At 43.9% G+C, this 10,919-nt stretch overlaps 1 protein-coding gene across 1 annotated transcript in view; it reads left to right on the top strand.

Annotated features, from left to right (window-relative positions):
- The first annotated feature begins 562 nt into the window (after window positions 1–562).
- Window positions 563–10,919, top strand: part of ENO4 (enolase 4) — a 34,625-nt gene continuing 24,268 nt past the window's right edge. The window contains exons 1-4 of the mRNA XM_007936924.2: window positions 563–727; window positions 5,556–5,684; window positions 6,859–7,049; window positions 8,723–8,862. Of these exons, the coding sequence (XP_007935115.1) occupies window positions 563–727; window positions 5,556–5,684; window positions 6,859–7,049; window positions 8,723–8,862 (625 nt within the window). The remainder of the gene's footprint in view (window positions 728–5,555; window positions 5,685–6,858; window positions 7,050–8,722; window positions 8,863–10,919) is intronic.

Genomic DNA, 10,919 nt, shown 5'->3' with positions numbered 1-10,919 from the left:
TCTTACACCCCTGTGTGACAGGCGGCCCTCGAGGCCCAAGGGGTTCCCTAACCGCATGAACGAGGGAAAGGCGGGGAAGACAGGGTGGCCCGAGTCCCAGGGCCCCAGGAACCCGGCTCTCCGCCCGAGGCTTGCATCCCCAGCTGCGAGTCGGGGCTAATGCTTTGCCTCCGCGGGGAGGCGAGACGCAAGCTCAGGTCAGGGACGTGGAAGCGCTTTGAAAACGAAAAACAGCTTCGTGAGATCGTTCAGTGTTTCCCAGTCTGGAAAACAGTCGGGAGAAAGTGATGAAAAACGAAACTGGGAAAGCCCTGACCTCAGGAGCCGACGGGACCCCGCCCCCGGGCCGCAGCCCAATCCCTCAGGGAGACCGCAAGGCGCAGGGCGCAGGGCGCAGGGCCATTGCCCGATCGGGGAAGACGAAGCATTTCCATCTCAGGAAGAGGCTAGGCCTGGCTGCCTCGCGAGATCTGGGGTCGGGATCTCGTTGCGTTGCCTAGCAACAGGGAGGACGCTCGCGGGCCCCCAGGCTAACCCCCGTTGTAGCCTTAAATCTCCTACCATGGGGGAAGAAGGCGGCGGCCGCAGCTGTGGGACCACTAGGGAGCTGCAGAAGCTGAAGCAGCAGGCGATGGAGTACTATCAGCAGAACGACGTTCCGCGCAGGCTGGAAGAGCTGCTCAACTCCACCTTCTACCTCCAGCCTGACGACGTCTACGGGCACCTGGTAGGGACCTGGGACAGACACCCTCTTCCCGCCAGCCCCTCTCCCCCGCCCCGCGCTGCCGCAACGCAGTGAGAGTCGCGCATGCGCAGCGTAGCCGCCGCGGGGGTGGGGAGGCCTTGGGCCTCTGCTCCACTGAGCGGCGACATCTGAGGCGAAGATGCCGAGGGTATCCGGGGGTCGAGGACGTTGGAGAGAGAAAGTAGTGGAAAGGAAGCAGCCAGAGGAAAGGGGACTGCACTGCGCCGCTTAGAGGATTTGTAGCTACAGCGAGAGCTCAGGGCCTCGCTACCTTCGGGCGGGCCTGCGTGTCTGCCAGCCAGCTGCCAGCTGCCTGTTTCAACACAGACCTTAACACCGCGTAGCTCAGCTGAAAAACCCTCAACGACCATCCCTCCACTGATTGCGTTCATACAGGGCTGCGAGAGCAATGTTCCAATGGTCAGGTCTGTGCAGCGTTCTCTTCCTCGGAAACGTCGTGCGGCCTCCCCCTCGGATGCTGAGGAAGACCAGATCCCTTAGTGTGGGTTCCTGATGCTGGGCTCTTATCGCTCTCCTGCCCCTCCACACTGCACCGCCCACCATTCCCTGATAAACCTTGAAGTTTCCCGCTTTCTTCTGCTCTGCTCGTGCTATTCCCTCTCCCTGAAGTACCTGCCTCAACTTTTCCTCCATTCAACTTGTTGAAATACTGCACAATGTACAGCTCAAATGTGGTGCCTTCTCTCATTTTACCTTAAATTAATTTGGGGATGGAGGAGATCCCTATAGGGAATAACAATACTGCTTTATTCCATGAAACTGAGGCTTGAAAAGAGTATTGGATTGTGAAGCAAACAGTTTGTTGTTATGTGACATCGAGTCGTTTCCCACATAGCGACCTTTTGTACAACAGAACCAAACACCACCTGGCCCTGTACCAGCCTCAGCATCCCTACTGTACCTGAGCCGGTTGCTGCAGCCACCGAGTCAATCCATCTTGTTGAGGGCCTTCCCTTCCTCTTTGGTTGACTCTCCACTTTACCAAGCATGACATCCTTCTCCAGCGAATGGTCCCTGCCACCAAAGCAGGTGAAACCAAGTCTGGCCATTCTCACTTCAAGGAGCATTCCAGCTGCACTTCTTCCAGGACAGATTTGTTAGTTCTTCTAGCAGTCCACGGTTCTTTCAGCACTCTTCACCAACACCACAGCCCAAAAGCATCAACTTTTCTTCAGTCTTCCTTATTCATTGTCCAGCTCTCACATGCATATGACGCGGTTGAAAATACCATGGCTTGGGTTAGGTGCATCTTAGTCTTCAAGGAGATATCTTTGCTCTTCAGCACTTGAAAGAGATCTTTTGCAACAGATTTGCCCAATGCCATATGTCATCTGATGTCTTGACTGCTGCTTCCATTGGCGTTGGTTGTAGAACCAAGTAATGTGAAGTCTTTGACAACTTCAGTCTTTTCTCCATCTATCATGATGCTGCTTATTGGTCCAGTTGTGAGGATTTTTGTTTTCTTTATATTGAGATGTAATCCATACTGCAGACTGTAGTCTTTAAGCTTCATCAGTAAGTGCTCCAAGTCATCCTCACTTTCAGCAAGCCAAGTTGTGCCATCTGCATATCTCAGGTTGTAATGAGCCTTCCTCCAATCCTGCTGCAAACAGATTTGGGTTTAATTCCTGGCTCTGCCACTTACTAGCTGTGGTAGAGTATTATGTTCATGGTGTCCAATGAACCTCCCCTCCACTATGAAAGCTCTTAAATAAGTCCCTCCCACATTGACTCTGAACTTGGCCATATGACTTGCTTTGATCAATAGGACCTTGGCAAACATGATTGAAACAGGCTTGATCAGTGCTGGCATATTGAGCCTTATTTTCTTGGGACACCCCATCTTACTTGGAAGCTAGTCATCAAGCTGTGAGAAAGTCCAGTAACTCTGCTGGAAAATAAGAGATTATGTAGAGAAAGACCCTGGCAGATCTGAGACTTCCAGGATGTGAGAAAGATTCCCATTCATCCATAGTTGTTCCAACTGTCCCAGCTGAGGCACTAGACATGTGAATGAAGCCATCTTGGATATTCTGGTATCAGTCAAGTCTCCAAATGACTCTATCTGCATAGGAGACCCTAGCAGAAGAATCACCCAGCTGAGCCCAGCCCAGATTGCAGAGTCATAAGCAAATAGATGATGGTTTCAACCACTAAGTCTTAGGATGGTCTGTTATATAGTAATAAAAAACTAGGACACTGGCTATGTGATCCTGCACAATTTAATTCTCTAGAACTCAGTTTACTCATCTGTAGAATGGAGATGATACCACCTACCTTACTGAGTTGTTTTGCAAATTTAATGACAGATTGTACCAAAAGTGCCCAGGGATGTGTCTGGCATTTATTAATGAATACAAGATTTATGGAATCCCTGCCAGGCACTGTGGTATGTGATACAGTAGTGAACAAGACATAGTCACTATTTTAAGGTACATATTCCAAAACAACAAAAAAAAAACTCACTGCTATTGAGTTGATTCCGACTCATAGCAACCTCCTTTGGGGTTCCAAGGCAGTAAATCTTTATGGAAGCAGATTGCCCAGTCTTTCTTCCATGGAGTAACTGGTAGGTTGGAACCGCCAGCCTTCTGGTAAGCAGTCAAATGCCTTAGGCACCAAGCCAAGAGAGCTCCTTAAGGTACATATTAAGCACTCAAAAAATGTTAGTTTCTTCCCCCTCCTAATACAATATGTGGCACACTAGGTGTTCTACACTTGTTGAACTGAACTCACTATTATACACAAAAATGGGAGTTAGGTAACATTTTTCATATTCCATTTGTTGTTAGGTGCTGTTGAGTTGGCTCCGACTCATAGTGACCCTATGTACAACAGAATGAAACACTGCCCAGTCCTGTGCCAGCCTCACAATCCTTCCCATACCTGAGCCCAATACATTGCAGCCACTGCATCAGTCCATCTTGTTGAAAGCCTTCCCCTTTTTTGCTGACACTCCACTTTACTAAGCATGATATCCTTCTCCAGGGAATGGTCCCTACTGACAACATGACCAAAGTAGGTTAGACCAAATCTGGCCATTGTCACTTCTAAGGAGATTCTGGTTGCACTTCTTCCAGGAGAGATTTGTTTGTTCTTCTGGCAGTCCATGGTACTTTTCAGTATTCTTTGCCAACACCACAACTCAAAAGCATCGACTCTTCTTCAGTCTTCCTATTCATTCTCCAGCATTCACATGCATATAAGGCGATTAAAAATACTATGGCTTGGGTTAGGTGCACCTTAGTCTTCAAAGAGACATCTTTGCTCTTCAGCACTTCAAAGAGGTCTTTTGCAACAGATTTGCCCAGTGCAATGCATCATCTGATTTCTTGACTGTTGTTTGCATTGGTGTTGACTTTGGAACCAAGTAATATGAAATCCTTGACAACTTCAATCTTCTCTCCATTTATCATGATGCAGCTTATTGGTCTTGTTATAAGGATTTTCATTTTATGTTGAGGTGTAATCCATACTGCAGACTATAGTCTTTAATCTTTATCAGTAAGTACTTCAAGTCATCTTCACTTTCAGCAAGCAAGGTTGTGTCATCTGTGTATCACAGGTTGTTAATTCTTCCTCCAATCTTGGTGCTACACTCTTCTTCATATAGTCCAGCTTCTCAGATTATTTGCTCAGCATACAGATTGAATAAGCATGCCTATCTAAATTCAGTTAGGCACTCTAACATACAAACCTTCCTTAAAATGCTTGGCTGGCTTGAAAATTGGCTTTAGCTTTAGCTCTGCTTGACGCCACCACTGAGCTGGCATAATGCTGTGGGTGTTAGATGACTTGTTATCTGAGTAGAGTTTGTTGGATTTGAACTGAAAGATCAGATACCTGGTCTGCTAAGTGAAAACTAAGAGCCTAATACTGAGCTAACATTACTAACTAATAAAGAAGGTGAGGAAGGTGTGTCTTTACTTGTCTTTTTCCCCTTCTCTCCTAGCTCCTGCTCCTCTACACAGAAACTCCATCTTGGATCTTTTTATTAAGGCTTCTTGAATGGGCTTCCTACCTCAGCTGCATTTTCTTTCTTGGATTATTTCCAAATGGCTTCTGCTTTTCCACATCAGTGAAAGTGCTATTACTAAGGTCCCCAGCAATCCTCTTTGAACACCTAGGACTATGCATGAACTGGCAGTAGGTCAAATGCAGCTGCTGCAGAAGTTTTCACCATTATAGGACCAGATGCTTTGCCAGGGGGAATATAAAGCAGTGCACTGCAGGGCTTTTAAGTCTGAATGTTCTAGAGACCAACTAACATCTGCATCTTGGACAGAGAGATGCGTTAGAGAATTGAGCTGACTACAGGAAAGCTTGGTAAAGGGTGACACAAAACCAGAAAATGAACTCACTGCTGTTGAATCAGTCCCCAACTCATAGGGACCCCTCCTTGGGTTTCTGAGGCGGTATCACTACAGAAGTAGATTGCTCAATCTTCCTTCTGAGGAGTGGCTGGTGGGTTTGAATCGCCAGTCTGCCGGTTAGCAGTCAAGTGCCACCAGAGCTCCTCAAAGGGTGACATAGGGCCTTTAAATTAAAAAAAAAAAAAAGATACAAATTTTTGCTGAGAAACAAATTGCTCCATGGACCAGAGACTAAGCATCAAACTGAATCCAAATCTCAGTATGCTATGGAAGGGCGGTCCCACATAGCCACTAGACTGACCCTGGCCCCAGGAAAAGACAGGGAGAGGCTTGATAGAAATGGGAGAGTGAGTGTGAATGATTTTCTGAAGATAAATTACATGTGGTATTGTGATTTTTTGTTTCTTGTGTTAAAGGCAAACTGCTTTGCTGAACTTGCAAAGCCTCCCACCATATGCAAAGTGGTGGGGAAGAAAGTACTGGATGGATTGGGCCTTCCAACCCTACAAGTGGAAATATTTTGCATCATTCAAAATTTTCCCAAGGTATGAGGCAGCTTAAATGCATTCTTCAGTATGTCCTTGTCCCACTACATTTATTAACAACTCTTGTCTAGATTGTCACCATGACTTGGAATCAACTCAAAGGCATCTACCACCACCACCTTGTCTAAATTGTGGAAAATGATCTTAATGTTTTGAAATTCAGTGTTTGTGAAATAAATACTATTCATAGGTAGTCAGTATGGAAAGCCTGAATCTACACTCAACCATGATGGCTTTATTATCTTTAAGTGTAATTGTGGTATACACGTGACTCCTATCTGAAGATGAGCCAAGACAGAGAAAGGAAGTGAGGCAAACATAGTTTTAATTTCTGACAATTTCCCTGTAATCAATTCTATATCTAGAGATTTATAGATTCATGTATTTATATAAGTTCATATGGATTTATAGATATGTAAGCTGATCTACATAAATAATTACGTTTAATGGGTTTTGTTGCTAATAGTGGTCTCTGTGCTTAGCATGCATATTTATTGTTAGAAATAATTTTGCTGTAGTTTCTTGGAGAAGAATAATTTGATTAAACCTGTTAATATATATTTTTAGCTATTTATTGGTGAGACAATGATAAAAATGAAGTTTAATGTAGAGTTTTTATAAGGGTATTTTATTTAACAAAGTAATAATTTTAAATGTTCCTTGAAGTTAGGAGTTCTGGTAGTGTAGTGCCTAAGGCTTGACTGCTAACCAGAAGGCTGGCTGTTCAAACCCATTGGCCACTTCTCGGAATGAAGGCTGGGCAATCTACTTCCGTAGAGATACTGCCTTGGAAACCCCAGGAGGAGTCGCTATGAGTTGGGGCCGACTTGATGGCACATAACAACATCTTTGAAGTTGGGTTCTACATTGTATCAACAGCTATAAACTCACTGCTGTTGAGTTGGATCCCACTCGCAGCAGTATCAATACAGAAGTAGATTGCCCAACTTTCCTTCTGAGGAGTGGCTGGTGGGTTTGAACCGCCAGCCTTCTGGTTAGCAGTCAAATGCCTTAGGCACTATGCCACCAAAGCTCCCATCAACAGCTACAGAAATATCTCAAAGAAAATCATATATTCTCATTTTTTCCTTGAAAGTCACGTCAAAAGCTAGATGAATGCAATTTCCTATTTTCTGTGAGAGGTAGGGACAATGTAGATACATGTTGTTTTCAGAACATATGTTCTGTGGTGATCTCGTCTCACTTTGAAGTACTTGAAAACGCACTGCCTGAGCTCGTGGAAGCGGAGGAACTGGAAAGGAGCAAGACCATCAGCACCGCTGTGCAGTGGGTCAACTACACAATTACTGAGGTGCTTCAGGGCATGGAGCCTTCCAACCAGGCTGAGGTGGATCAGTTGCTCAGGTAACTCTTCGCCTTTGAAATATAAATACCTGTTTACTTTCCATTTCATCCGCCAGTATAACCTATATGTAGGCTAGAGCTGTGAAGTCAATTTAAGAAGCCCCAAAATTTAGCATTATTTTTTTCTTCTGAAAACCTAGTTATTAAAATGTTACTGTGTAAGCCTACATTAGGCCTCTCGGCTTCATTTCATACAGAGAACCTTCCTAGGAGTCAGTGGAAAGTTTCTCAGGGAAAGGATTGAGGTAGGAAAACAGATGAGGTCCTTTCCGTCCCCAGATCCCACTTCTTGAGCTTCCCATAGCCTTTGTTGCAATAACCGTTGCTCATGGTTACATTCTGTCCTAAGGCACAACGGACTCTTCAGGCTTTGTCCAAAGATTGAGCCTAAAATCTGAAAACCAAGGAAGTGTTTACATGACTAGGGCTATGGAAGTTCTGGTCAATGCCCAACCAAGTAATTTGTTAGAATCACTTTTCCTTTTGTGCGGGTCTCATGCCATAGCCCGTTAGCCAAATGATGACCAAATAGATTCCTTCTCCTGAAGTGTCACCACCCGCTCAGTTGTACATATCACATGCTTCTGACTTGGAGCATGACTTTGGTAAAAAAAAAAAAACTTTTTGAGAGATTTTGTTTTTCTTGGAGGTCCTAAACACTATGCCTTTTACTTATTTATTTTTGTCCTTATTTACTATTATCATATTCTTTTTTTTTTTTTTTTCCCCAAGCTCCCAGTCAAGCCAGTCAACAATTCTGTTACATTCTCTTTTTTTCTCTTGGAGTTTTACCTCTCCAAATCTCCCATCTGGACTGGTTCCTCTCTTGGACAACTACATAAAATGCCAAAAAGACTTCCCTCCATGGTCTCCTGTTTTCCAGGCCCTGTATCTGCCCCCTTCTTGATTTGCTGGGTTATATCCTTTAAAAGTGAGCATGAGGAAGGGTAAATAGGATTTGAATTCTGAATTCTTTCACATGTGGGGATGTCTGAACTCCACCCATGTGGTTGATAGTTTGGCCAAGTGAAGGCTTTTCAGTTGAAGTCAATTCCCTCAGTACTTTGAAGGCATCGCCCCATTGGCATATGGATTATTATTAAGTCTGGGAGCTTGGGTGGCATAGTGCCTAAGGCATTTGATGGCTAACCAGAAAGCTGGCTGTTCAAACTCACCAGCCACTCCTCAGAAGGAAGGTTGGGTAATCTACTTCCATAGTGATATTGCCTTGGAAACCCAAGGAAGGGTCGCTATGAGTCGGATCCGACTTGATGGAAGTAAGTTTGGTTTTGGTTTGGATATAAATCTGATTCCCAGTTCTTTGCTATTTGTTTGCTTGGTTTTTTGTCTAAGGAAGCTTTTAGCCTATTACCTTTATTATAGGAGCTGAAATATTTTATGGATATTCCTAAGTAGGATTTCCCAAAGTTTTTTTTAACTACTTCTTTAAGACAAAAATTAATAAAGTCACAAAGTGCATATTTATGTCTTCAAGTTTTACTTTAAAAATGCAAACTGGGCTCAAATAATTCAAAAAATTAGCACCTAATATCTTCAAATTTATTTCACTTCTTTAACACTGTTTTATAACAGCATCATGTTTTGGTCTTGGCAGTTGAAGCTGATTTGTTCTTAAGTATCCCATTTTAACACCATCTTTTCCTTCTCTTAAGAACATTCTTTGAAAATAAACTGCAAGAAGATCAGGAGAGAAAAGAATTGGAAAATATGGTGGAAGACTCAACACTTTTACCTCTAGTTCCACCACCACCACCTCCTCCACCTCCTGCAAAAAAGAAAGGACAAAAGCAAGGTTGGTGGCTTATCATTTTGCGGAACCTTTAGTGACAAACGTGAGGAAGAAAGGCTGAAGCTTGGACTGCCTTCCTCAGTCAGTCTCTTTGTTATAGACTTAGGTTAGGTTCCCTACCAGGTGCCATCCATCCTCCATGCCACTTCCTCTCTGGAAGCTGTTGTGCTGAGTTGGCAGAGTTTCACCCCATTCTGTCCTCCATTATTTATTTATTTACTTTTATTTTTTGTGTGTGTGTGATTTGGGTGAAGATTTACAGAGCAAATTCACTTTCCATACAGCAGTTCACATATACTTTGTCTCATTGTCATTGACCACAGTTTACCACAATGCAACAGCTCCCCTCCCACTTCCTCCCTATACTTACCTCTTCCCAGTGTCCATCCCTCCATACTCTCCTGCCCCCTGAGCTAACTCCCTGTGCATAAGCAGCCCTTCTTTCTCCCATGATTGTTCTCTCCAAGGAGTGTATCTACTTGAGGTAAATGTTTAACTCATATGCCTATATTTTGTTTGGTTGGAAACCCATTTTTATTTATAAGATAAAAATATTTCTCACCCAGAGGTGAACACTTTCCTGATTGCATTGAACAGTGGCAATGCCAGGGAGTATGGCATAGGACATCTTTAAACAGCTCTCTGCCCCTAAATTTCTATGAACTTATAAAATAATGATAACCTTGACACAAACAACCAACATTCTCAGTCCTTATTAATAAAAATTTCTTTGTAAAACTTTGCTATTTTAAAGCAAATAATCTAAGTAATCACCACCCTTTTCTCTACCCCTTCCAACAGATTGCTAACCCAGCCCACTAGTATGTTAATTCTGGAGCTGCTGCTAGAATCATGGACAGTGTCTGTCTACCCAACTAGAGCATGCTCCTTGATGGTATGAATCATGCCTTGGTTACCTTGGCCTTACCAGTATCTAGCATGGTACCAGGCATAAACTAACCACTCAATAAATGTGGATTCCATTGAGTAAGAGAGGAGCTCTGGTAGCATAGTGCCTAAGGCACTTGAGTGCTAACGAGAAGGCTGGTAGTTCAAACCCACCAGGCACTCCTTGGAAGGAAGGTTGAACAATCTACTTCCATAGCGATACAACCTCAGAAACCCAAGGAGGGGTCCCTGTGAGTTGGATCTGCCTTGAGTTTAGAGTTTACTGAGTAAGAGAGGACCAGAACCAGTGACAAAAATGTCATGGAGACAAGGTTCCTTGTGTCATAGATTGGGATATTGAGGCCCAGAGAAGAGAAGAGAATTGCTCAAGGCAAAAGAATTAAACCAATCTTTTCTTGGGAAGGCAGGAGTGATTGGTACTGAGTAATGTAGTTAATGCCATCAACAGATGTTCATTTGGCTGTTCCTTTTTTTCTGATAGGACCTGGAATTTAACAGAAGGGAAGAAACAGGAGGAGACAGTAATTTCTCAGCCATTTATTATGTGCTAGGTGTTTATATATCTTACCTACACTGGAGAACTGAGCTAAGGCAGGAGCTATAGGGAAATAGAGGATGGGAAAGACACCAGAGATTTTATGATCAACTTAGTGGTACCTGATGAGGCACAGTAGCTGAGAACATATTAGAGTGAAACATGGGTAAGGATTCTAGGTGGATGGTTGAATCTGGGAGGCATTTCTAAAGTCAGCAACAACATAGAGCTAGACATTGGTTTGGGGTTGAGGAGCAGGATAGCAAGTTATATAACAGCTATGATGGGCCATAGCAAAGCAAAGGATTTGGAGTTCAAAGATGTCCAGATCCTGTCTTTATGTACTTCCTGTTAGATATTGGCTAAGGCTCTTATCCTCTCTAAGCTCCAGTTTACTTACGTGTGAATGTGAGATAACAAGATCTTCCCCAGGACTGCTGAAGGAGTTAGTCTTGAATGGCTTAGAATTTCTTGTTGTTGTTGTTGTTAAGTGCTGTCGAGTCGTTTTCGACTCATAGCGACCCCACGCACAGCAGAACGAAACACTGCCCGATTCCGCGCCAGCCCCACAATCCCTGCTATGCTTGAGCCCATCATCGCAGCCACCATGTCAATC

This window comes from Orycteropus afer, unplaced genomic scaffold (genome assembly GCF_000298275.1).
Source record: "Orycteropus afer afer isolate SDZICR_OR568_19922 unplaced genomic scaffold, OryAfe1.0 scaffold00038, whole genome shotgun sequence".
NCBI classification, from domain to species: domain Eukaryota; kingdom Metazoa; phylum Chordata; class Mammalia; order Tubulidentata; family Orycteropodidae; genus Orycteropus; species Orycteropus afer.
The sequence above is the reverse complement of the archived record's forward strand: the minus strand, read 5'-3'. Positions and strand labels throughout refer to the sequence as shown.